The sequence below is a fragment of the Naegleria fowleri genome (genome assembly GCF_008403515.1).
Source record: "Naegleria fowleri strain ATCC 30894 chromosome Unknown tig30, whole genome shotgun sequence".
Lineage (NCBI taxonomy): Eukaryota > Heterolobosea > Eutetramitea > Acrasida > Naegleriidae > Naegleria > Naegleria fowleri.
Window position 1 is genome coordinate 670,773 of NW_025407962.1, and position 25,038 is coordinate 695,810.

General features: G+C 37.4%; 14 protein-coding genes across 14 annotated transcripts; 7 read left to right on the plus strand and 7 right to left on the minus strand.

Annotated features, from left to right (window-relative positions):
* Nucleotides 1-236: 236 nt before the first annotated feature.
* FDP41_002892 (uncharacterized protein) lies at nt 237-926 on the minus strand (the record flags this gene model as incomplete). The annotated part of the gene is made up of 1 exon (XM_044706136.1): nt 237-926. The coding sequence occupies one exon, from the start codon at nt 924-926 to the stop codon at nt 237-239; it is 690 nt and encodes a 229-aa protein (XP_044563090.1).
* Nucleotides 927-1,229: 303 nt separating this feature from the next.
* Nucleotides 1,230-1,628, minus strand: FDP41_002893 (uncharacterized protein; the record flags this gene model as incomplete). Its single annotated transcript, XM_044706137.1, has 1 exon — nt 1,230-1,628. One exon carries the CDS (start codon nt 1,626-1,628, stop codon nt 1,230-1,232), a length of 399 nt encoding a protein of 132 aa, XP_044563091.1.
* Nucleotides 1,629-2,100: 472 nt separating this feature from the next.
* FDP41_002894 (uncharacterized protein) lies at nt 2,101-2,460 on the minus strand (the record flags this gene model as incomplete). The annotated part of the gene is made up of 1 exon (XM_044706138.1): nt 2,101-2,460. The coding sequence occupies one exon, from the start codon at nt 2,458-2,460 to the stop codon at nt 2,101-2,103; it is 360 nt and encodes a 119-aa protein (XP_044563092.1).
* Nucleotides 2,461-2,967: 507 nt separating this feature from the next.
* FDP41_002895 (uncharacterized protein) lies at nt 2,968-5,070 on the plus strand (the record flags this gene model as incomplete). Its single annotated transcript, XM_044706139.1, has 3 exons — nt 2,968-3,251; nt 3,489-3,965; nt 4,095-5,070. The coding sequence occupies 3 exons, from the start codon at nt 2,968-2,970 to the stop codon at nt 5,068-5,070; spliced, it is 1,737 nt and encodes a 578-aa protein (XP_044563093.1).
* A 141-nt stretch (nt 5,071-5,211) lies between these two features.
* Nucleotides 5,212-7,746, plus strand: FDP41_002896 (uncharacterized protein; the record flags this gene model as incomplete). The annotated part of the gene is made up of 1 exon (XM_044706140.1): nt 5,212-7,746. The coding sequence occupies one exon, from the start codon at nt 5,212-5,214 to the stop codon at nt 7,744-7,746; it is 2,535 nt and encodes an 844-aa protein (XP_044563094.1).
* Nucleotides 7,747-7,878: 132 nt separating this feature from the next.
* Nucleotides 7,879-11,010, plus strand: FDP41_002897 (uncharacterized protein; the record flags this gene model as incomplete). Its single annotated transcript, XM_044706141.1, has 1 exon — nt 7,879-11,010. One exon carries the CDS (start codon nt 7,879-7,881, stop codon nt 11,008-11,010), a length of 3,132 nt encoding a protein of 1,043 aa, XP_044563095.1.
* Nucleotides 11,011-11,325: 315 nt separating this feature from the next.
* On the minus strand, nt 11,326-12,120 carry FDP41_002898 (uncharacterized protein; the record flags this gene model as incomplete). Its single annotated transcript, XM_044706142.1, has 1 exon — nt 11,326-12,120. The coding sequence occupies one exon, from the start codon at nt 12,118-12,120 to the stop codon at nt 11,326-11,328; it is 795 nt and encodes a 264-aa protein (XP_044563096.1).
* Nucleotides 12,121-12,363: 243 nt separating this feature from the next.
* FDP41_002899 (uncharacterized protein) lies at nt 12,364-13,755 on the minus strand (the record flags this gene model as incomplete). Its single annotated transcript, XM_044706143.1, has 3 exons — nt 12,364-12,679; nt 12,775-13,576; nt 13,701-13,755. 3 exons carry the CDS (start codon nt 13,753-13,755, stop codon nt 12,364-12,366), a joined length of 1,173 nt encoding a protein of 390 aa, XP_044563097.1.
* Nucleotides 13,756-14,643: 888 nt separating this feature from the next.
* On the plus strand, nt 14,644-15,600 carry FDP41_002900 (uncharacterized protein; the record flags this gene model as incomplete). Its single annotated transcript, XM_044706146.1, has 1 exon — nt 14,644-15,600. One exon carries the CDS (start codon nt 14,644-14,646, stop codon nt 15,598-15,600), a length of 957 nt encoding a protein of 318 aa, XP_044563098.1.
* An 85-nt stretch (nt 15,601-15,685) lies between these two features.
* FDP41_002901 (uncharacterized protein) lies at nt 15,686-17,609 on the plus strand (the record flags this gene model as incomplete). The annotated part of the gene is made up of 4 exons (XM_044706147.1): nt 15,686-16,120; nt 16,296-16,364; nt 16,477-17,082; nt 17,157-17,609. The coding sequence occupies 4 exons, from the start codon at nt 15,686-15,688 to the stop codon at nt 17,607-17,609; spliced, it is 1,563 nt and encodes a 520-aa protein (XP_044563099.1).
* A 347-nt stretch (nt 17,610-17,956) lies between these two features.
* FDP41_002902 (uncharacterized protein) lies at nt 17,957-18,994 on the minus strand (the record flags this gene model as incomplete). The annotated part of the gene is made up of 1 exon (XM_044706148.1): nt 17,957-18,994. The coding sequence occupies one exon, from the start codon at nt 18,992-18,994 to the stop codon at nt 17,957-17,959; it is 1,038 nt and encodes a 345-aa protein (XP_044563100.1).
* A 508-nt stretch (nt 18,995-19,502) lies between these two features.
* Nucleotides 19,503-20,852, plus strand: FDP41_002903 (uncharacterized protein; the record flags this gene model as incomplete). The annotated part of the gene is made up of 1 exon (XM_044706149.1): nt 19,503-20,852. The coding sequence occupies one exon, from the start codon at nt 19,503-19,505 to the stop codon at nt 20,850-20,852; it is 1,350 nt and encodes a 449-aa protein (XP_044563101.1).
* Nucleotides 20,853-21,148: 296 nt separating this feature from the next.
* FDP41_002904 (uncharacterized protein) lies at nt 21,149-22,800 on the plus strand (the record flags this gene model as incomplete). Its single annotated transcript, XM_044706150.1, has 3 exons — nt 21,149-21,861; nt 21,920-21,949; nt 22,014-22,800. 3 exons carry the CDS (start codon nt 21,149-21,151, stop codon nt 22,798-22,800), a joined length of 1,530 nt encoding a protein of 509 aa, XP_044563102.1.
* A 235-nt stretch (nt 22,801-23,035) lies between these two features.
* Nucleotides 23,036-24,923, minus strand: FDP41_002905 (uncharacterized protein; the record flags this gene model as incomplete). The annotated part of the gene is made up of 4 exons (XM_044706151.1): nt 23,036-23,350; nt 23,407-24,376; nt 24,433-24,547; nt 24,689-24,923. 4 exons carry the CDS (start codon nt 24,921-24,923, stop codon nt 23,036-23,038), a joined length of 1,635 nt encoding a protein of 544 aa, XP_044563103.1.
* Between the last annotated feature and the right edge of the window lie 115 nt (nt 24,924-25,038).

The following is a 25,038-nucleotide window of genomic DNA, read 5'->3' on the forward strand; positions in this document are numbered from 1 at the left end:
CCAATTCTTGGTGACAATCTCGCTGGTTGTGGTTTAGTAGTCAACCTTGAATTCCTGCACTGCTGTGCCAATATATTGTGGTCTATGGTCTAAACATTTGAATCAAAGCTCATATCCAAAAGTCACCAAAATCGTCCGCTGTAAAATCTGACAAAGTTGGTTCTTGTTGGTCAGTATAAATCTCTTTCACAACAATTTCAAGTTCTTTTAAAAGACTCGAGTAATACTTTTCCACTCTATCGAAACGTCCTTTCAAAATGTTGAGTGCTCTTAAATCTTGGAATACCAAGATAGGTCTCAAGTACGGATGTTGGAAAGCATCCTAATTTCATCATTGAAAGAACTCTCAAGTGCTGTTTTGATGCGTTGGCAATGTGTGAAACAGCAGCAGATGGAATTAACATAAAGTATTCACTCTCGCTTAAGTGTGTGATATTAGACGAGTAGAGCATTATCTTTTCCCAATTATTCCAATCCACTGTTAAAACAGCCACCAATTTCATTCCATTCCTTACAATTACTTTCATCATGTCCAATACAGGTCTTTTGTCTCCAGCCTCATCTTGTATTTTCATGTGTTCATGTACCACTTGAGTGACCATGTCAATGACAGAAAAATATTCATCGAGTTTGTCTTTTTCAAGTTTAGCAAGTCTTTCTGTCAGCTTTGATAATTCTTGCATTCCAGTGTCTGCAAAAACCATATTCGGAAAAAATTTTGCTATGGCCAAAGGATTTTCAACATCAATTGCAGAACTTGTTTCTAAACTCATTTGTAAAAAGTTAGCTATCTGTACAAACTTTTTCATTCTTGGTTGAATTGGAAGATTCTTTGATTCGATTTGTTTCACTTGAGTGACGAAAAATCTCAAAATATTAGAATAAAATTGTGCACGCTTAAAGTCACCATTTGCTACTTCAAACATTCCAAGAAATACATAGGTGCATCCAACATAAAAATTGTCAAAATCCTAGCCATTCCAGTGTTATAGGGTTCAGAAATGTGTTGTTGTGTTTCGTTTTTACTTTTGACAGTCGTGTTTGGTGGTACGAGGTCTATTTGATTCAAATGACTATCACTTGTCGACAAATGTGATGCTTGATTATGAAATTCGTTCATTTTTTTAAAATTAATTTATTCACAAAGGCAAACAAGAAAAAGGTATCACTTGTTGATTTTCAGTGAAAATTGAAGCAATGGAGGATGAAACGAGTTGAAAAATCACATGTTAACATGGCTTTGCTGCAGTGGCAAGCAAGACAGGCGTTGCTGCATAAGTGACAGGTGCTGCATAAGGATAAGCATAAGGAGCTGCCACTGGTGGTGGACAAGGAGCAGCATAAGGCGCTGCATACACTCCTCCATAAGCATACGGTGCTGCATAAGTGACAGGAGCAGGTAGAGGAGCTGCCACTGGTGGTGGACAAGGAGCGGCATAGCTAATAGGTGCTGCATAGGTCACAGGAGCTGCATAAGTGAGTGGAGCTGCTGCATAGGTAAGAGGAACCGCATAGGTCGTTCTTGGAAGATAGGTGTCTCCACCTTCTGTAGAGCATTCAACATGGGGCACAAAACATGCAACCATGAGAAGGAAACCGATCAGGAATAGTGAGGTTAAGGTGTTCATGATGATGAGGACAAAGTGAATTTGTTTGTGGAAGACAACACAAAAGGGTAATGATTTTTCTTTTGGCTGGTTTCGAGTATTGAATGCAATAAACATCTCTTTAAAGCAAACCTTGTCATCCATGAAATTAGAAGCTTTCCGTTCTTGGAAGATAACAACACAGCTATGCATATCAGGCGCCTTTCAGGAAAAATTCTAAATCAAATTTCTATGATGGGCAAAATAGATAATGTGCAAATTTGGGAAACACCCAATTTCAAGAGTTGTTGATCTTCAACTCGATTCAAACTTTCAATAATCAGAATATACATTAATTAATGGAACAAAGTCGCACCTCAAAATATTTACTGGATGATGATCAGAACGTTCGAAATTATAGCATTCCGATCCAAGAGCCTTTCCAAAATCTTAAAATTGACAATCATGATCAATTATTAATGAATATTACAGTAGTAGAGTTTAAATTGTGTAATTATTGTAGCTCATCACTCATATTGGATTCAATAGCCACGAATTGTTCGGGATGAATGTTTTTGAAATCTTCAAGCTTGTTTAGAAAATCAATAAATCCCATACGAATGGTTGGCTCTTCCATTTCTTCTTCATTCATTTGTGCTTCTTCAATTCTCTTCCGTTGAATTAAATCTCCGTTGGCTTGTTCAATTTCATTCATAATATTCGTAACTTCTTCTTCGGAAGGTGTTAATCCAATCAGAAACATTAGGTGGCCTACTTGTCTCACATCGATAGAGCCATCTCCTTCCGTATCAAATTGTGAGAAGGCTCCAATAAATTGTTGGACTTGTTCCGGAGCAAAAGATCGATTTTTCATTGCAATTATTATTATTATTTTTTTTGTAAAGTAGAAATATTTCTTTAAACGAGTGATGAGACAAATTGTCGTGCTACCACATGATTTTCAATGATTTATTGGCAATGAGACTGAATGAAGAGGTGTTCTTTGCACAAAGAGCTTTTTTTCTTTCTGTTAAAGTGTCTTACCTTTGTTTAGACATGACATTCCTTTCTTGGGATGGAGGAAAACATTTCAAGCACCTGAATTTGCGCAACTTCATCTCTCTTCAAAGTCACAAACAAAAGAAACACTTCCACCCTTTGATTGCTTCGATTCGGTTCTTTCTACTACTTGGAGGCTGACACAATAAGTCATCCATAGGACTAAAACGTTTGTGTGTTCACTTCAAGCATAACAACATTCTCATCAGCAGTACTACTCATCAAAAACAACAACTAGAACAATCAGGAACAAATACTAGTTTCCACGATTTTGTCATTTTCGATCCACATTGATCTCTTTTTCAACAACAACATCAACGTCATGACTACTCCTTATTTGAGTGATGACAGAAATATATTCAACATCATTCCGAGTCTTGTTATCACCAACAATGCCACTACTCTAGCCTTCATTGTTGCTGGGGCAGTCGTTGTTTTACTGACCAAAGGTTTTCATTTCAAAGCAAAAAAGACCATCACCAATGAATATTTAAAGCAACGACAAATGACTTTCCGTTTGGGAAAGGACCCAAATTCAATTCCTCTGCCGAAATTTTCCAATGACAAAGAGTTGGAAGCAGAAGATAGAAAATTGATTTATAATAGGTGAGTGAAGATTGATTTGGATTTTCTAATTATTATTATTATTTTTATTATTATTATTATTGGTACATGTATTTCGATGTTTGTGTGTTTGATTTGATGAAAAAACAACGTTTCAAAAATCGCAAAATTTGGGCCTCTCACACACACGACATTCCGATCACGGACTTGAATTGTTGACGATAATGATTATTTCTACTCCTCGATTATTATTATTATCATCATCACATATTCTTTCAGACTGCACGATCCTTCACAATTTGTTTTCGAAGGATTTGCCTTCAAACGACCTCTCACCATCCTTCTCTACATTTACCGAGTTGCATTGGCCTTATGGATGGTCATTATGATGTGTGTAGATGTGGCCTATTTCAGACCCAAACCATTCCTTACTTACTTTTCATTTCTCACCAACACGTCTGCATTCGTGTTTGCAGTGTATTATGTGCTGCAATCTGTGTTTGGTTTATTCTACATTACAACGTGTTACAAGTTTTTCAATGATTCGAAAAAGACTGGTAAGGCGAAACGAAATGTGGAAGAATTGAATGTGTGGGTGAGAAAATTGTTTACATTTACTTCGACAATGATTTGGTTGTTTGCAGAGCTGAATCATGTGTCGGCAACGTTGGTTGCTTTTGGATATTGGATTATTGTGATTCCACAGTATGCAATTAATGGAAAAGTGACCACAGATCCTGATGTTTTGTCGTATTTGTAGGTTGATGTTGTTTATGGAATGATTTTTTTGTTCAATACTTTTTTTGGTAATTATGAACATCAAATTGATGACGATCTCAAAATAATGATGGTTATTGTACAAACAACAATCTGGCTTTGGCACAGTACCTTTGGATACCACGGCTTACAAATGATTTTCAACTTTATTGAATTCTTAATGTCCAACGTGGTGTTCAGAATTTGGCACTTGTTTATATTAATGATCTATCCGACCTTGTACCTGATTTGGATTCAAACGAATATGGAGGCACGATGGGTAAATATTTGGCCCTACGACGTGATTGACTATTACAGAAATCCATGGTTTTCAATCATTGTTTATTCATTTGGACTTTTTTTCGTCTTTTGTTTGTCCTTTTTTTTCTATTGGTTGATCACAACGATTCGATTGAGAATACTCACCAAACGTTTAAAGAAGATTCGTTTCACACGACGAAATACTCAAAAGATGAATGCTATTTTGAAAAACTCGGTCGCTGCCCTAGTGAATACAGCCATCGAATTGGATGCCATCATTGATTCACCTCATCGTCATTATCCAGCTGTGGTCTACACGACAGCCAATACTTCAGTTGCCTCAGCAACCACCGTCACACCCCCAAGTTCACTGACCTCGAGTCCAGCAGCTTTACATCCATCGCATGGATATGAAGAGAAGGACACGGCCATGCCGTTATCAGACAATACTACGATTATGATTCAAAGTGAAGATATGGACATTCTGGATGCTCCTCGTGGCACGAAGAAAACATCTGATGTGGTCTCGAAATTGGTGAAAATTTCAAAGAACTCTGCCATGACAACAACAACACCTCAAATTGTGAACACATCCACACCCAACAGTAGCACAGCCTTGATTCCTCCTTTCAATACCAGGAAAGTACATCCTCATGATGATGTACCAGTCCATGAGGATGATATGCATAAGAACCACGACAAGGGTGGGCGTGAGGAACACGTGTTGGTGGCCACTACTGACACCACATTTACCTCTTCACATGCTGCCAACACTGTGATTACTCTCTCCACACCTACTCCACGTGCTCAGGCTCAACAATCCTTGAATATTGAATTTATTTAGAATGGAGGTGTGAGTATGAGTGATCAAAATTCGCGCTCTTTCAAACTTGAGAATTTTGAGAAAAAAAATTTCTTCCTTTTTCAAGCCTTATTGCCCACTAGAGGAAAATCAATAATTATTGAAATTTTCATGAAATACTTTATGAGTAGAACAAGTAAGACCCTCCTTATACTCGGCATAGTATTGGTATTGTTGAACAGCCAATTATGCTTCTTGATTAGTGCTTTGTCCGTGTCCTCCTCGGATGAAACTTTGTTCCATGCTCAACAACTCGCTCGGAGCCTTATTCAAAGACAAAACATTCGGGAATTTGCACTTCAGTATGGATTGAAAATTCCTGAACAAATTAAGAATGGTGGAGCAAGAGAGGATATTAGGTTTGATGAACACTCCTTTGATTGGGATTTGAATGAGAGAATCAACGTTACGAATCATTTCGACGCTCTTTCTCTGAATTGCAGAAAGATTGTTGTTGAATGTTTGTACGCCCAAAAAGCCATCAAAACTCACTTTGGAGAAACTCCGACCGTGCAAAGCTTTATTCATCAAAAGCTCGATACTTGTTCATCAGATGCTAAAAATGTTTTCAATGATTTGTATTCGAGCCACTCAAAGCACATTTCAGACCTTATCTTCCATACATTGATGTTGAAGGTAAAAACAAAGTATTCCATTCCTCTTATGAGCGCCACTGTTGGACTTTTCATCATTATGTTGTACCTGGTTGCACAAATGAATCAATCTTCGGCTCAACTTTCTCATGCCAAAAAGGAGAACACTACACAGCAACATGAGTTGACAGCAGCAGCTGAAAAGCAAAAAGAGCTTCATAAGGGAATCACCACTCTAACGGAACAACTTAAAGAAAAGAGCCTACTACTGAATGAAGCAACATATTCTCAACAAGAAAATCAAGGTATTCTTCAGTTCACCAAAGACCGTGCAGAACGATTAGAAACAGAAAAACAAAACTTGGAAAATTTGAATAGGGATCAAGAAAAACAACTCAAGGAATATGTTTCAAAGTGGAGAGACTCTAAAAAACAGCTGGAACAAGAAGTGTCAAAACTTAATCATGAACTTAATAATGAAAGAAAACAACTTAAATCACACATAGAGCGGCATGACACATTAATTTCGGAGATGAAGAACAAAATTACTACTCTTCAATCCGAAATAACGGCTAAATCAATGGAATGCCAAAACCTTTTGTCAGAACTGAATACTCTCAAACTCGAGAAGAACGAACTGGAAACAGACAACAAAATATTTGAAAGTGAAAATGCGAGCCTTAAAGAAGAATTACAGATGGTTTCGAAGGCCCTATCTACGTCAATTGATGATTTGAAATCGAAAAGAGCCGACGCAGAAATTCTTGAAAAACATTTACAAGACGCCAAACAACAGCATGGACATGACCTTAAGCAAATACATGATCTTAAATCACAATTACATCTACAGGAAACAGAATTGACAAGCCTTCAGCAAGTTTTGGGAGAGCAGAGCGCTAAATTGACCGCTGAGATTTCAAAACACTTGAATGAAAACATAAGCTTAATTCATACTGTGGACAGGTACAAACTGGAAATTCAAATGAAAGAAAAAGAAATTGAGGAAAAAGATCAAATTATCTACCAACTGAAATCAGAATGTATTAACATTGAAGATCTAAGAACAGAAATTCAAAAAAAGAGCTCAACTTTGGAAGAAAAGATATTGGAAATGAGCCGGCTTCAAAAAGACTTGTTGCTCCTTAAACAGAATAAGGATGCTCAAGAAAAATCTTTTGCTGAATTAACGTCTGCATTGAAGAAGCAAAATTCTGAATACGAGTCGAAAATTAGTTCTCTTAACAGAGAATTAGATATGGCAACCTCTGTCGCTGCCCGCTTAATGGAAGATAGTAACAAGTTGAAAGAAGCTCTCGAAAAAGCAACTGAATTGGACTTGCAGCATGTCACTACCATCAATGAATTAAATCAGAAACTGCAAGAAAATTTGTCATTGATCAATGAAAAAGATGAAGAAATTAAGCAACTTTACATCAAGATTGATGATCATGCCTATGAGATCATGAAAAAGAATGATTTAACACAAAAGCTTTATGATAGAATTAGTAGTTTAGAGCATGTAAATGCGTCATTGAACTCTGAAATAGACAACACTCGCAATTCGTATGAACAGTTAAACGCTCTCAAGGAATCCAAGGTTGAAGAGATTAATGACCTAAAGAAGAGTATTACGGAACTAGAGCAACGAATGGGTGAGTATGAAAAAAAGGTGGCTCAATCGAACCTTCAAATTTCAGAACAACTCCAGAGAATTGACGAGATGTCTCCCAAAAGCACTACAAGTACCAATCAAGAGCTGAAGAAAAATATCACTGACTCAGAGTTTACAGTTATGGAACAGATGGAAATTGTCTTGCAAAGGAAAGAGGCTGAGCTGCAAAGTTTGAAAACACAAGTGGCTGAACTTTCGCTCAAATGTAAAATGCTACAGAGTTCTGACATTGGTGCCATCCTCGACGAGAATGCAAAACTCAACAAGAAATTGGAAAATTTAGAAGAAACAAAACAAAAGCTTATGAACAATTACAATCAAGAAAAGGCCAACTCTGATAAATTGAGGAAAGAGCTCTCACGATTGAACAGCGCAATCAAGAAGAAGAAGTAAATTACTTTCCACATTTCAATATTATTTATAGTAGAACTCTGAACAAGTTCATTTTCATTTTGTAAACAGTTCATTGTTCAAATTAATTTGAAAGAAAATGCGGAACTTGACGTTTTTCAATACACAAAAAAAATGTTACCGCAACACAACAACGAAAGACTCGATCCAATGATTGAAGACAATGACAACGTTGAAAACCATGAAGATCCAACCATTGATCTCCAATTCCACAATCGACAAGCATACGTCTTGGGTCTCGCAGCCATGAAGCGAATGAAAAAGTCCAACGTTTTGATCTGTGGGTTGGGTGGTCTCGGAGTAGAGATTGCAAAGAATGTAATCCTCATGGGTGTACGAAGTGTCACTTTGTTTGACACCAAGAATGTTTCAATGGAAGATCTCTCCTCTCAATTCTATGCTTCCGAAAAGGATTTAGGAAAGAATAGAGCTCTCGTCTCTTTGCAACAATTGAAAAGTCTCAACGATTATGTTCCTGTCCAAGCGATCGGTGAGCAAAAAGGCGAGCTTTTAAACGAAGAGTTCATCACCAGTCGTTCCATCCATGTAGTGGTTTGTACAGACATTCACATTCCTCAACTTGTCGAATTGAATGACATTTGTCGTAAACATTCGATCAAGTTTATTGCGTGTGAGAGTAGAGGTTTGATGGGTTCTGTGTTTTGTGATTTTGGAAGTGAATTTATGGTCTATGATGAAGATGGAGAAAATCTCGTATCCAATATTGTCACAGATATTACAAATGGAAATCCAGCGACAGTGACTGTTCACGCAGGAAACGCCACTCATGGTCTCTATGAGGGTGATTTTGTTCAATTTAAAAACATTGAAGGCATGGATGAAATCAATAAGGTCCAAACACCTATCAAAGTTTTGGCATGTGGAAAACATACGTTCAAGATTGATCTCGATACCACTTCATTTGGAGAGTATAAATCTGGATCGAGTGGTTATGTGACACAAGTCAAAGTTCCCAAACAACATTCGTATCAATCCTTGAAGGAACAATTAGCAAATCCCTCCTGCATGGATTTCGATTTTGCCAAGTTGGGAAGACCACATCAAATTCATGTGGCCATGTTGGCTCTGAGTGAATTCGAAAAGAGACATCATTGTCTTCCAAAATCTTACAATATGGCCGATGCTGAACAATTGTTTGAAATTGCAAAGGAAATTGTCACAGAAATTCATCCTTCTCTCTCCTGTCATTTGAACGAGAAAATTGTGAAACTCTTGGCTTTTACAAGTCGAGGAAATTTAAATCCAATGGCTGCATTCTTGGGTGGAATGGTGGCTCAAGAAGTTCAAAAAGCCTGCAGTGGAAAATTCTGTCCATTGAATCAATTTTTGCATTTTGATGCATTAGAGTGTTTACCTGAAGATGAGAAATTATATCCAACGGAAGAAGAATGTCGACCATTGGGTTCAAGATACGACGGCCAAATTGCAGTCTTTGGAAAGAATTTCCAATCCAAATTGGGAGATGTTAAGGAATTTATTGTGGGAGCAGGTGCTCTTGGATGTGAAATTTTGAAAAATTACGCCATGATGGGTGTTGGATGTGGACCTCATGGAACCGTATACGTGACTGATATGGATTCGATTGAAAAATCAAATCTTAGTCGTCAGTTTTTATTTCGATTCAAACATCTTGGCCATCAAAAGTCCACCACTGCAGCTGCTTCTGTGAAAGCAATGAATCCATCCTTTAATGTGAAGGCCTTTCAAGAAAAAGTGGCACCAGAAACCGAAGATACCTTTCATGATCAATTTTGGGAAGAATTGACTGGAGTGACCAATGCTTTGGATAATATTCAGGCACGACTTTATGTTGATTCCAAATGCGTTTTTTATGGAAAACATCTCATTGAGTCAGGAACGCTTGGAACTAAAGGAAATACTCAAATTGTCATTCCATTCAAAACAGAGAATTATGGAGCAACAAGGGATCCTGAAACACCTGGAATTCCACTCTGTACTTTAAAGAATTTTCCTAATGCTATTGAACACACCATTCAATGGGCGAGAGATGAATTTGAAGGACTATTTAATAAGACTCCAATTGATGTGAATGCCTATGTCACCAAATCCAATTACATTAAGGAACTTGAAACTCTATTTGCGAAAAAGATGGTCCTGGAAAATGTCTATGAATCTCTTGTGACACACAAGCCGATCTCATTTGAAGACTGTATTGCTTGGGCAAGACTTAAATTTGATCAATTATTCAATCACAAAGTTCGTCAATTGCTCTACAATTTCCCTATCGATTATGTAACTTCGACTGGAACACCTTTTTGGGGAGGAGCCAGAAGACCTCCAATTCCTCTACAATTCGATCCAAATGATTCACTGCATTTAGATTTTATTGTCTCTGCAGCAAATTTACGAGCATACGTATTTGGATTGAATGGTCATGGAAAGGAAGACTATGATTTCAAGTCAGTACTTTCAAGAATTTCCATTCCAGAATTCACACCAAAGAGTGGATTGAAAATTCAAAGTGATGAAAAAGAAAACAAAGAACCTGAACAAGAATTCTCAGATCAAGACGAAAGAGAAATGAAACATCTTCAAGGAAACGTTCCAAAACCAAATGAAGTGGTAGGATTTCACATGAATGTTATTGATTTTGAGAAGGACGACGACACGAATTATCATATCTACTTTATCACAGCAACAAGTAATTTGCGAGCAAGAAATTACAAAATTCCTGAAGCAGATAAGCATACAACGAAAGGAATTGCTGGAAATATTATTCCTGCCATGGTGACAACAACAGCACTGGTAACTGGTCTTGCAGGTTTTGAATTTTACAAGCTCATGCAAGGATTTGACAAGCTTTCTTACTACAAGAATGCGTTTGTGAATATTGCGCTGCCGTTCATGACTCTCACAGAGCCAATTCCACCACAAACAGCTCCTTACATGGATGAAAAAACTATTTCAATTTGGGATCATATTGTTGTAGATGAGAAAAGAGATGTCACATTGGCAGAGTTGATTGAAATTTTCAAGGACAGATTTGGACTTGAAATTAGCATGATCTCATCAGGAAAATGCATGGTGTATAATTCGTTTGGCGACGCTAAAGCCAATGAAGAAAAATTGAAAACTCCTGTAAGCAAAGTGTTCGAATCGATCACAAAGACAAATCTTTCTTCCAAGCGTAAATACTTGTCAATGGAGGTGGCTTGTGACAATTGTGAATACGTTCCAACTTTGAAGTACAAATTCAGACCATAATTGTTGTGCCTATCAGAAACTATTGTGTTTATAAATTTAAATTATTAATATGAATCTGTTGTTAATTATTGTTAAATTTACGATCATTTCAAATTCATAACTTCAAGTTAATGTGTAAATTGCAGACTGTGTTCCTTGTCGCTCTTATTCTTACATTTCTTTCCTTCCTGACAGGGATGAACAAATCTGTTGATATGCACCTCATTTGCCATGTTTCTGCAAGTTTTTCCATTTCTACATGGATGGTAATAATTTTCGACATGTTCTTGGTTTGACGTTTGAGTACACTTATCTCAATCTTTGCACTTTTTCTTTTCAGTGATCGACTTGGATTTTGAGTTGGTTGATGATGATATTGCTTTTTTGCTGATTGCTTGAATTGTCATTTTGAGGTGTTGTTGGTTGTGGTTGACCTTGAGATGGTTGTTGGTTGTTTGGTGCAGTACTCCTTGGAAGAAGCAAGGAAGTATCCATCACATGACCTGAGTGCTGTGGCTGTCCATTGTTATAATTTGGAGGATAATTTGGTTGAGAGTAAGGTCCTTGCATGGAATGTGATGGCATTATAGCATTCCATGATGGAGATTGATAATAGGAAGAAGGTTGAGGTTGTGAAGAAAATCCTCCATTCGTGGGATATGCATTAAAAGATGGTGACGGATAGACGGTAGAGTTGGACATCATCATGTTTGGTTGCTGATAATTCATCATTCCACCAGAGTATTGAGATGGTTGGGAATAATTAGAATTCATAACCATATTTGGGTTATTATAATGTTGAGAATACGGATAAGAGTTGTTTGGAATGTTTCCATGGGGATTCATTTGTTGATGAGATGACGAATACATGGACGAAGGAAGTGAACCTTGATAAGAATTCGTATTTGGTTGAGAATTCATTGTAGAATTTGACATTATGGAGAAATTTTGTGTTACATTTGGAGGCTGCTGTTGCTGATTGGTAACACCAAGTGGTGGTTGCTGAGGTGGTTGTTGAACTGTCATGACTTCATGTGGCTGACTTGTTGAACATGACATGAGTACATTAGGAGAAATATTTTGATTCAATTGTTGATTTAAAGTCAATCGAGTGTTCAAAGAAGCATTCATTGGTGGACCAAATGTTGATGAATGTTCACTTTTCCATTGCGAATCCTGTTGTGTGGATACACCTGATGATGGATCACCATGATCATAGTGAAAGGTCGAAGTACTTGTAGTGGAAGTGTTGAGTGTCAAGTTTTGTCCATGTTGTGGTTGTTGTGGTTGTTGTTCTTCATTTTTTTTAACGTGATCGGAGTGTCAAATGTCGTCACGTGAGAATTCAGTCTTTAATAAGCTGGTTGCAAAACGTCAGTTATAAGCGATCAAATATTCTGGATACACTTGAGTTTGATCATAGAACATGATTTCCTGAGCATTATATCCAGTGACACTATCATACAATTCTGTTGTTGAATTTGGTTTGAGTGGTGGTCTTTTAATTGAACCCATCAAAGTTGTCCCTGGAATTGTGTAAGTATCTCCAACAAGCCCACGCACTACAAACATATAATTTTGTTGAGATCCTGATTGTGCATAGCTATCTGAATAGCTTGAGAAAGGACATGTGTAAATTGCAAATCCAAATTTACCACTTGCACTCACGCGTGGATCTAGTCCTTGCTCACTTATCAAATCAATATATGCAAATTGGGTTCCATGGAATAATTGTGTTTCGTTATGAGAATTTCCCATTTTCTTTTTTTTTGGCAAAATCTAAACCACAGCAAATAATTCTCAATTCTTTCAATGGTGATAATGGTCCTCTTGGCAGTTATTGTTTTGTTGAAGAATTGGTGAACTTGTTGATATTCAGCAGTACTTGACGCAAGTTTCACTCTGGCATAATGGGGCTTTTCCAGTGGATTTTTGGATAATTTTGGAGGAGGAGGTGAAACCCAAGCATTTGGCCATTCATATTTCACAAGCTTGGAGCTATCAGAACCCACTGGATGTGAAAAAAGGACAATATGAGACATGTCAACTCCTTCTACAAACTTTTTACAACTCGCTCCTTCCTGGCATGGATGAATAAAATTTCGAATATGAGCCTTGCCCTTTTGATTGCGACATTGACCCTTGTGACGGCATGGATGGAGGAACAAGTTCTTATGTTCTTGATTTGAACTTGCTTTACAGTTTTCTCCATCTCTACAAATATGCCTGTAAGAAGCCATGTGATATCTGTTGGAGCTCTTGACACACTTCAATGCGCTTATACAAATATCTTTAGCTCCTGGATAAGTGTACAATGATGTGACTGGCTTATCATCTCTGAAATGAATGAAAAAGGTGCAATGCTCCTCATCTTTCAATTTGGAACATTTTCCTTGTGGTTGGCTGCAAGGATGTAAATAACGATTTCTGTGACCTGGTTGATTCATATTCTTACAACAAGTTCCAAATTTACATGGATGATAGTAGTTTTCAACATGATCTTGATCATTGGATTTTTGACATAAATCCCAATCTTGACAAGGTTGCTTCTCTGTGATCGGTTTGATCGGTTTTGAATTCTGTGTATCTGTGTTGGATTCAGTGGAGTTAGTGGAGTTGCCAATAGTGGCAGACAGAGAAACTGGGAATGAATTGTTGTTGCTCCATTCCACTTCCATGAAAGAAAGAAGGATTGTAATAGGTGGACCTACCAGAATAACCTGGCATCATGTGATTATGAGAATACGACGACGTTTGAAGCAGCATGGTGTTGTTCTCCCAAGTCGTGGGAATGGCAGTTGACATGGAGTGCATATTCATGGATGGATAAGTGGAAGTCGATGCAGAATAATTTGGAAAAGAAGGAGCAATATTATTCCATGTGGATGCAAATGACTGCCATTAATCACTGTCGTTGGTGGGGTGATCATCGTAATGGAATTCACATTTGAATGGTCACAGGAATTCGCCATTGAAGTAGATGAGTGGCTCACAGACATGTTCGTTAAGGTGGGCAACCCGATCGATGTCATTGTTCGATTGCACCAACAGTGCTTGAATGGTTGTTTCATCCACGTGCGGAAATTCTGTGTGCAACATACGAACGACCTGACGTTGCAGCCTTGAAAGAAGCTTACCCGATCACGTTACTTGTTGTTCGTAATCATCATCATCAGGATTCCCACAAAAAACATGAAAGAGAATTTTCTCTTCTCATTTTTTTAGTGTTCAGTGTTCGACATTACTCAAAACGAAACGAATCATCATGAACATTTCACTCCATTGAATAGCATTCCATATATTGCTCAAAATGTGTGTTTAAAGGAGCCTGTTAAGCAATTAATAGACAGTCGATTGCTCGAGTTGAAAAAATATGGAGCTACGAACATGAGAATGGACCATGTGAGAACGAGAGAACGAGACAGCAATGATCATGTGGCAACAACAGCGTCATCCTCAATGGACTTTCTTCCGTGGCATTGTCACGTCGTTATTTTGACGAAACAATATTTACTGACCTCATTGACAGATGCTCCATCATGTAATGAAATGATTCAAGATGTGGCGAAAAGAATTTCCTTTGATTTGAATTATTATTAAATTAAGACGTTAATACTCTTTCCTCTATTGTTTCACTCACCTTCTGAAGAATTTATGTATTGGAACAAGTATGGATGTAACACCAAGTATTGGATGGATGCCTTTTCAACTCACTTGAAAAGCGTTCAACAATGTTATGTAATTCCACAAAAAGGAATGACATGGGACAATAGAAGAAATAATTTAACAGTTGTGACTTATAATGTACTTGCTCAAAGTTACATCTCAGACAAACTTTATTATTATTGTAATAAGCAGGATTTGAATGAAAAGGTTCGTGCTCAACGAATACTCAAACAACTACAGGAAATTGAAGGTGATATTTTAATGTTCCAAGAAATTGAAGAAAATGTATTAAGAGTGGTCAAGAATGCAGTCACAAATGCATTTACAATTTTTGAAAAGAAGCAAGACCGAGAAGAAGGAGTGGCTCTTGTGATTGATCAGCTTTATTGGGGTGTTCCTTTATCTGGATTTTATGCACTGAATCTTGGTCATCCTCAGAAATTACTCTATGACTTATTTGTTCACAAAAAGACGAATCGCAAAATACTTGTTGCCACCACTCATCTCATTGGAAATCCAAACCTTTTCGACGTTCAAGTGAATCAAGCGAATGCAGCAGTTCATTTACTCGAATATATTCGAGAGCAAGAAGATGCAAAAAGTTCTTGTAACAAGTGTGCTGCAATCATTGTTGGAGGAGATTTCAATGCTGATGTCAATTCTAAAAGTTATTCCATCTTTGAGGAAAATGGTTACAAGAGCTCCATAAAGGAAATTCATGGAGAAGAGCTTGACATTACTTTTAACACTAATACTATTCATAGATGTATTGATTATTTGTTCATGAAATCATTCAATATCACTAATAATCAAGAACCACCACATGTTGATTTCAATAAGAACATTCATCAACCTCAAGTTGTCATTACTGAAAAAGAGTTTCTTCCCAATCAAATTCACGGTTCGGACCACATTCCGGTCTATGCTTGTTATTCCATCAAATAAAAATAAACGAAACGTTGTCACTTGTTTTGGAACGTGATCGTCGTTTGACAACTGACAAGAATTCTCAATCCTCTATAACAAAAAAATGCTTCCATCCACAAGCTGCTCTCCTTACTCTTCACATCCTTGGTTAGTGGACATTAGTGTCAAGAAACCTTGTCCAGTTCCTAACTGTCCCATCGTTGATTTGACCGATCAACATTTTTTTGAATACTATCATGACTGTCCTTGTGGTTTGCAGTGTGATTTTTTTGTGAATTATTCCACAAACCCAAATGCTCCCTTTCACTGCAATATATATAATCACCGACCAACTGGGTATCATAATCATCATGCCAGTTCTTCGGAGCAAGACAACACTTCTCCACAACATAAAGACGGAAGAAGAATGTCAGGTGTCAACACTTCATCTTCCCAAAGTTCTCAATCCTCTTCTCTCCCAAACCATTTATGTTGGTATGGTACCAAATGTCGCATTGCCGAGAGAGGAGATGTTGATCATCTCTCACGCTATCTTCATGTATGTCCTCGAGTCCACTCTTGTCGAGAGAGCAACCCTCTTCACTTTCAGCAATTTTTACATAAATTTCCCAAAGGTGAAACGTGCAAGGACAACTCTAAGACGCATAGAGATCAGTTCATGCATATTTGTAGATACGGAGCCAAGTGTAAATCTCTTTCTGACTCTAATACAGATTCTCAGTGGAGACATTTTACAAGATTTTTGCATCCTGAATGCTTTGAGGGAAAGAACTGCTCTCAGTGTAAGTCAAGGACGACAAGAGTCAAGGACATCGAGACTTCTTTTGTTTGTTGAATTCCTCGTGTGATCACGACGATGATCTATCTCCAACCGTTTCTCATCCTTCTTCAAAGAAACAACCAGATATTCCTGGTCTTACCTCCAAAGATAAAAGCAAAATGCAACCGCATGTCAAGCGGTGGAAACGATCTGCTTCCATTCAATTAACCTCACCCGTGGAATATAAATTTATTGGTTGGGAGAGACAAACTGGCTCCAACTTATCGACTGGAAAAATTGTCATCTTTAAAAAGACAGGAAAGGGTGTCTTTGAAGGACATATCAAGACGGAGGATCTCAAGAATGTGACTTTTCCAAACAATCAAATTGAGCAACCATGGTATCGAAATAGAGTGTGTGTCTACGAGAATAGTCTTGTGAGGAATGTGTTCACTCAGGCCTTATCGGAATATCTTGACGGAGTTTCTCCTCGTGCGACTTATCTGGATGTATTGAAATATATTGTGAACGAGGGTGTTCCTGTGTTCATCGTTGGAGGAGCAGTGAGAGATGTCCTTTATGCAGTGTTGAAAGAGAAGGAAACCAACATTCAGAATATAATTGGAAAAGTTAAAGATATTGATATTGGATTTGGATGTCCACCTCAAAAATTGTTTGAAAAGTTATCTAAAAAGTACACCACAGGTATTCAAAGTCCAGGACCAAGAGGTCTCGTTGTGGTAGGAAGTACTCATGGGAACTATTTGAAGGCAAGGCTCTCAATGGACTCAACAATGACAACAAAACTGTGAAGAGTGACATTCCGCAATGTTTTGGTACCGATTTAGTTGGAGAGAATATTTGTAGAGATTTCACTTGTAATTCTTTGTGGTATGATCTTATCAATGAATGTGTGATTGACCCAATCGGAAAAGGACAAGGAATCAAAGATGCTTTAAACAAAGTCTTACGAATTCCAGTGAAAGAAAAGTATCGAGATTTTTGGGCCAAAGGAAATCCTTCCAAAATTATGAGATATTACAAGTTTCTTCAAAAAGGTTACAAACCTGCAGACGAAAGTACCCGACAGTTTATCATCAAGATGGCAAATAAGTTTTCGGACGGTGAGATGGAATGCAAAAATCAGCTGATAAAGGGAGTGATGAATTCAAAAACCGATGCTGCAGCTCTCAAAAAGAAGGAGGAATTTTTAGAACTACTAAAGAAGGATGTCGGATCTGCAAGGCTTAAAGAATTGTTCCCTTAATAGAGACCAATCTTCGGACCATGATTCAGTAAAAATAAGAGGTCACGTTGTTGTTTATTCGACAATTTGAGATAAGATGGGATTTTTTTATTGTTTATTATTATTTATTGTTCACCGAAATGGTTGAGCAAATTTTTTCATGATCTTGACCTCACAAAATTTTGACTTTTTTGTTGATTTCTTTAATTTGCGCTTTTAAGAACATTCAGTTCAGAAATCGAAAGGTTGCAGAAATAGGAACATGATCAGAGCCAAATTCTTCATTTGGAACGGTACCTCTGGGAAGAAATACTGGTTCAGGGTCACTACTGGTCACTTGTAAATGACTTCCAAAGTACAAGATATAATCACACACCTTGGTGTGAGGTTGAAAAGGTCCAAAAATCAGGTCGATCTTGGTGTGCTCTTTGCAACATGCTATTTTCCATAAATTTCACAGGACTCTCATGAGGTTGAGTGTTGAAATCACCGAGCAAAAGAACCGAAATTCTATTCGTTGAATACTGCTTATGTTTTGAATGAAGATCTTTTAAAACTCCGACCATCCTTTTCACTTGATTTTCTCTTGGAGTAATTGCGTCTCTTTGGAAAGTCAAATGACAATTCATAACAATAACTAATGAATTAGAGAGAGGATCCTTCAATAGAACGTATTGAAACACTTCTGGGTATCCCTCAATAATTTGTTCACTTCCTTGTCCAATTGGCTGTCCGAATCGACTCGTTTTGAACATGATCGCAATACTATCCTTTTTTCTTGGAAGTTTGTCTCTGATCAAGATGGTGTATCCATGGTTGGATGCAAAATCTGAAAACTCCTTTTTGTGATTTTGATCAATTTCTTGAATTCCAATGATGTCATAAGGTCGATCCTTCAGTGTGTGAAAAATTTTTGACTTTCTATTTTGCCACTTTAAGAAATTCTTATTCGAAATGTGCTCATACCGTTCATCGCTCACATAGCAATCTGCCAATACATTAAAAGACATGACAACTAAGGTTGGAAGTTGTACTCCATGATTTGTGCTCATTGTAGTGGTGGTGGTTGGTGACACCATGTTTGAATTGTTCATCATTGTTGATCTACTGATGCTTCCTGTATATTCATGATGGTTTTGACCTCCAACTTGATTCTGGGCGTAATAATTCGATGTTGGTTGAGTTGGGAAATTCGAATAATAGACTGGAGAAGTTGACCCTCCAGTAGTGTACGTAACAGAAGTTGGATACATGGATGGAACATTCTGAATGTGATTTCCATACAAAGAGTTGTTGCCAGGATGAGAGGCCTCCTTTGTTTTGACCGGCAGTGTTGATCTTGTGTGGATTGTTATTCGAATTCTGGATATTGCATGGATGAAAAAAATCTTCACAATGATCTTCATCGTTTTGTTTTCGACATTGATCACCATATCGACAAGGATGATAAAATTGTGTCAAATGTTCGACTTGGTTGGTGAGTGCACATTTATCCCAATATGGACATCGAAGTTTCAGAGTTCCTTTTCCAGATTCTTCATCAAAAACAAGTTTGATAAGCCTTTCAATGATTCCTTTGGTGGTTGTTGATGGTTGTGGAGGATGCTTGAATGTAATGTTATGTTTGAAATTATTCACAAGTGAACATTTTCCTTGAAAGGGACATGAATGAATGAACCATTCTGTATGCTTGGTATTGTGTAGAGAACGACATTGATCTCCGTATTTACAAGTGTGGAGATATTGGTTTTTATGATCGGAATTGTTGGTAAAGGGGCAATGTTCGTCGTTTTTGCATAGAGGCATTTTTTTTGTAAAGTGAATGGTGTTAGATGTCACCTGTTGAAGTGGTAACGTGATTGGAAGTCAATTCATGAATGAGACAGAATTGGCACAAGGAAGCAATTCAAAAAAATGTTTTCAAATAATAATCATCACAACCACAACAATCCACAGCAAGTTCCTTTTACGAGTTATAACCACCTTCCAAATGATCTTCCAAATTACAATCACCTACCTTCCAATCCTCCTTTCAATCCATACACTCCTTCCATGCAACATCATCATTCAGTTCCTTCTTCCTTGATTCTGAATTCCTCTTCCAATCATCCTTTCAACCAACCAAATATGACAACGACGAGAATTCCACCAACAAATTTTTTTTCTCAACCTTCTTCTGTTCCGCCACATCAAATATTACCAAACACGGCTATTGTTCCAACCATGATGATCAATTCTCCACCACCACAAACGCCACCAACTCATATTCACACAGGTCATTATGATCCAGCCATATTTGGCAATGTTCATCCTCACCATCACATGCCACAACCAAGTCATGGCTTCAGTGGACCTGTGATAATGCCACCTGCACAAAACCTGAGTTCTTCAACTTACAAAAACTCACAGAATGCAAGTCCTCAGAAATACCTTTCCACCAATTCGAAACAGTCATCATCTAATTTGTCACAATCAGGAAACAGTACAATGGAAAAGAAGGACAAAATTCCTGAACCAACCAACTTTTGCCGGGATTGGAAAAAGTGTTCTCTCACCCGATTAGACGAACAACACAAATGTGAATTTCGACATTTGTGTACCATCAAAAATTGTGACAAGTGGAAAGAAAACAAAACTCACAAAGCCAGATTCATTCACATTTGTGCTCATGGAAAGAAATGTCATTACCAAGACAATGAAGATCATACCCACAACTTTATTCATCCATGTACCTATGGAAGCAAATGTAACTATTTAAGTGATCCACTTCATCGAATTCGTTTCTCTCACGATGATTTGGATGTTGATGACAACTTTGATTGGTCTGACACTTGGACGACATCACCACCCAATTCCATTACAAAAATTTCAAAGAAATATACTCGATTGTTTTCATTACCCAAGACTTCTGATGAGTGCAAGAAGATTGAGGCGAAATTTTTGAAATCTGTTCAACATTCACACTCTTCGGCTCAGGTGATCAAAATAGAACGAATTGAAAATGCACAAAAATGGGAAGAATATACCACACTCCGTTATCACATCCAGTGCAAAAACAAAGGAAATGCCAATGAAAAGATTTTATATCATGGTTGTGATGCAGATACTGCACAGAAAATAATTGGTTCGGAATATGGCTTTGATTATCGTTTGACCACGACTGGTTTTTATGGCCAAGGTGCCTATTTTGCAGTGAATGCAAGTTATAGCCATGGTTATACGAAAGCAAGCTCTAATGTTCATGTGTCGTGTCACGATTGGTGAACCCATGATCGTTCAACAGGAAAATCCTAACCTCACAAGACCCTATGATGCAACCACCAAAAAGATGTATGACAGTGTTCAAGGAAATCCAAAAGGCACTGAATTTGTTATATTTGATAACAAACAATCCTATGGTGAATATTTAATCACTTATCAATAACTTTTATTCTGAATTGTGTGGTGGTGGTGGTAGTGGGATAGAACCGTGATGAACCATTACAACAATTTTTTATAAATAATTTTTGTACTCGAGAGAAAGAAACCTTTTTTTTTCAACTCTCAAAAAAAAAATCATCATGATTTCTACACCATCATCGTCAAGTGGAGGCTCCTCCGAAGATGATCACCATCAAAACAACAAGAACCATTCAACACCGAACAACAAAAGTTATGAGATTGAAGGCGTTGGATTTGCGGTAGAACCGTTACGAAATTGTCCACACTTTTCTGATCCAAATTGCTTCAACATGCCATATCAAGATCGAAAAGCGTTAAAGACTCTCTTCTCGACCATCATGACCAAGTTGGAGGACTCCAATACCGATACAGCCTCTGCACCTTGCTCTGTGTGTGGAGATAGGGCTGAGAATTGGTTTTGCCTTCAATGTCATTCCGTATGTTGCAGTAGATATAGAAAAGCACACATGATGAACCACTTTGAATCTACTCATCATCCGATGGTATTGAGCTTGGCTGACTTGAGTATCTATTGCTATGAATGTGATGCTTATGTAGAAAATCCAGAAATGACTAGACTCATGTTGAGAGAATTACATTTTGCGAAGTTTGGAGAATATCCAGGTGGTCGTGATGCCAGTGTAGAAATCGGAGAAGCAATCGAAAGATTGAAAGTTGATCAAAGAAAAATTCGGGAAATAGAGGAACAAGAACGTCAAGCAAATGAAGAAAGTTATCGTGCTTTTGAAATTTTAGCGGAAAAGATTGCACAAGCAGAAGAAAAGCAAATTATTTGTTTAACAGGAGCTGGATTATCCACATCAGCTGGAATGTAAGTTGATATTTCTATTTGAAATACATATATAACAACAATAATCTACTTTCTTTAGCCCCGATTTTCGTACACCTGGAACTGGACTGTAAGTTGAGGCATGAATTGTTATTTAAGGCTCAATCACTGTGACACCTTATTCAACATACAAGTTATGATAACCTCCAAAAATACAATCTTCCACGTCCAACAGCAATATTCGAACTCGATTATTTTCACGAAAACCCAAAACCCTTCTTCCTTTTATCTCGTGATTTCATTTCAACAGGATACAAGCCAACAAGAGCTCACTATTTTATAAGGCTCTTAGAAAAAAAGGGAAAGTTACTGAGATTGTATACTCAAAATATTGATGGGTTAGAGGCAAAATCTGGAGTCTCTGATGACGTTTTGGTAAATTGTCATGGCATGTATGATACGGCTCATTGCACCAAATGTAGAAAAAAGTACACTCTGGCTGAAGTAGTGCAAAAAATTGGTACTGCAGAGGACGTTGTTGTTCCACTTTGTGACAAATGTGGTGGTTATGTTAAGCCTGATATTGTTCTGTTTGGAGAAGATTTACCTCACAGGTTTAGCAAGTGTGTAAAGGCAGACTTGAAAAACACAGCTTCCAAATGCAAACTCTTTATTGTGATTGGTACATCCTTAACTGTTCATCCTGTTGCCATGTTGCCTGAACTTGTAAAGAAAGGATGTACTAGAGCTCTCTTGAATAGAGAAAAAGCTGGACCATTCAAGCAACATGAAGGCTATGTTACAGAAATCGGAGAAGAGTCTAATTATCTCGACTTGTTTTTAGGCGGTGCAGACCTCACCATTGATGAAAGCGTAGATCGTCTTTGTAAATTGTTGGGATGGGAAGAAGAGTTAGAGGAGCTGGTAAAACAGGGACCTGTAGACCTTGTTGAGAAGAGTAAAGATGAAGAGGAACATTAAACGAGAATTATGATGATTCCCTCAATTACAGATGCCTTCTTTTATTTTGGAAAGTTGTTTTGCGACAACTGACACTCAAGACAACAGTTCTTACATATCCAGAAAATTATTCTTACAATTTGAAAACTAATTAATTATCGATAGTTCACACATTTCATGAATATACTGAATTAGGTGCAAAATATTATGTATGATATACGGAAAATTCTACGTTGGAGGTTTCTATTAATTAGTCTTACATCTTTCTAATGCATTGTTGATGCAAGTATTTTGAAGGAACATCGAGAAGATGTTGATCCGAGAAGGCTTTAAAACGGAACACAGCCTCCTCATACTTGTTTTCAAAAAGGAGAGCACATGCATCATTGTAATCTTTCCATTGACTCTTCTTGTGCTTTTCTTGCAATTCATACATCCATTCATCTTCATTCACTGTATTGCTCAGACCTAATTCATAGACTTTCATTCCCTTGTTCAGATCCAAATCAACATGTGTATGTTGAGAATATTCTGTCCCGTGAAATGCTGAGAGCGAGAAATCTGCCACCTTCTGAATGGAGTCAATGTATGAACTTGATAACTATTAAGAGCTTCTTTCAATACTACCTCAGAGAATACAATATCTACACACAATCGATGTGCAACACGAATCAATTGTTCAAGATTTCTCTGAACACTACTAATGATAGAATAGTTCTTAATTTCACTTGTTCCAATATTTCCACAGTACGATAGTTGTGAATGAACTCCAAACTTGAATTGTATATTATCTAACAAGTCATGATTTGAGAATGCAAAATCATTCCATTTGGTTTTCTTGAGTTGTGCCAATCTTTGTCGGAGAGTTGAACTGGCAACCAATGCTTTCAGTGGATGATTTACTTGTTGGGTTGATGTGTTGAAAGAGATGGTCACACATTCATTTTCAAAAGTTGAACTTACGACCCCTCCTTGTTGTCTTGCAACAATATGTAACTGATGATAAATGCTTGATAACAATTTGACAATATCATCTGGTGGAATTGAATGGTTCAACCATTGACCAACACCTCCCAAATGTACCTGTACAAAACTTGATGACTTGACTTCCAAATGAAGAGCAAATTTGTTTGGGTTATCAGTGCTACTCCTTTTTAAAGCATTACCAGAACGAATACTAGAATGATGAGCAGCATTTAAGGATGAAGGTAGAGTGTCTGAATCTAAATTTGAAGAACTCTCCCTACTGCGTTGGGCATTATCTTCATGAGAAGGAGATTCTAATTCTGCAAGCAAGTGTCTTGGAATGAATGATTTGTAGAGTTTGATCCTTTCAACCATGGAAATGAATTGTCTTTGGAGGACTTTTACTTCAGAGAATACCGTCCCGTCAAGTGCAACCAATTCCAACTCCATATTGGCAACACTTTCAAAGAGATTGATCAAATTATTGAATGGTTTCACCAGACGTAATGATGTAATTACACCCAGAATGACTCCTAATAGGATAACGCAAGCACTACCAACTAGAGAGCAAATGATTGAAATGATGGTAGAACTAATGGTGTTCCATTTTGGCTCTGAGAGAACAATGATCCTTTTATCCAGCATATATTTGTTGCAATTCAACAAATATACACATTATATACTTACCAATCGATTTGAGTGCTAGTGCACAATCTGTAGACTGAAATATATTGGGAGGTGTCTGAAATACTATTATAAGTGTTACATTGTATTTTATCCCATGAATTATAATTGGATAAGGCTGTTTTGGATAAGGATACAATGGTTTCAGATGTTTTTCTCTCAAATGATCCGTCTGCTTTCCGTTCTGTCAATTGACTGGAATTATTATCATCTAAAAGCCCTTATTGTTTTGCGTATTACAACAACTCGCAATACTTACCTGCAATGATGTATGACGTTTGAGTTTCAATAATGAAAGATCTAGACCCAGATATTGAGCGGACACTTTGAGCCAAAAACTTGGAAATGGTATCAATTGTCAAATCATTTCCGATAAAGTAATGAAAATTGTGACCAGGAGCTCCAATAAGGATGGCACAAACCCAGATAACCATGCAACGGTCAATACAAAGACCGTCAGAATGACCAAGCAAGAAACAAGAGCAATGAGGCATGTTTTTATGGAACATGCCAGATCAGGAAAATCTGATGCATTCTTATTCTCAAGAAGCACTTTTGTCTCATCAGAAGAAGGTGCAATTCTGTTGTTGCCTTTGACCGGTCATGTCT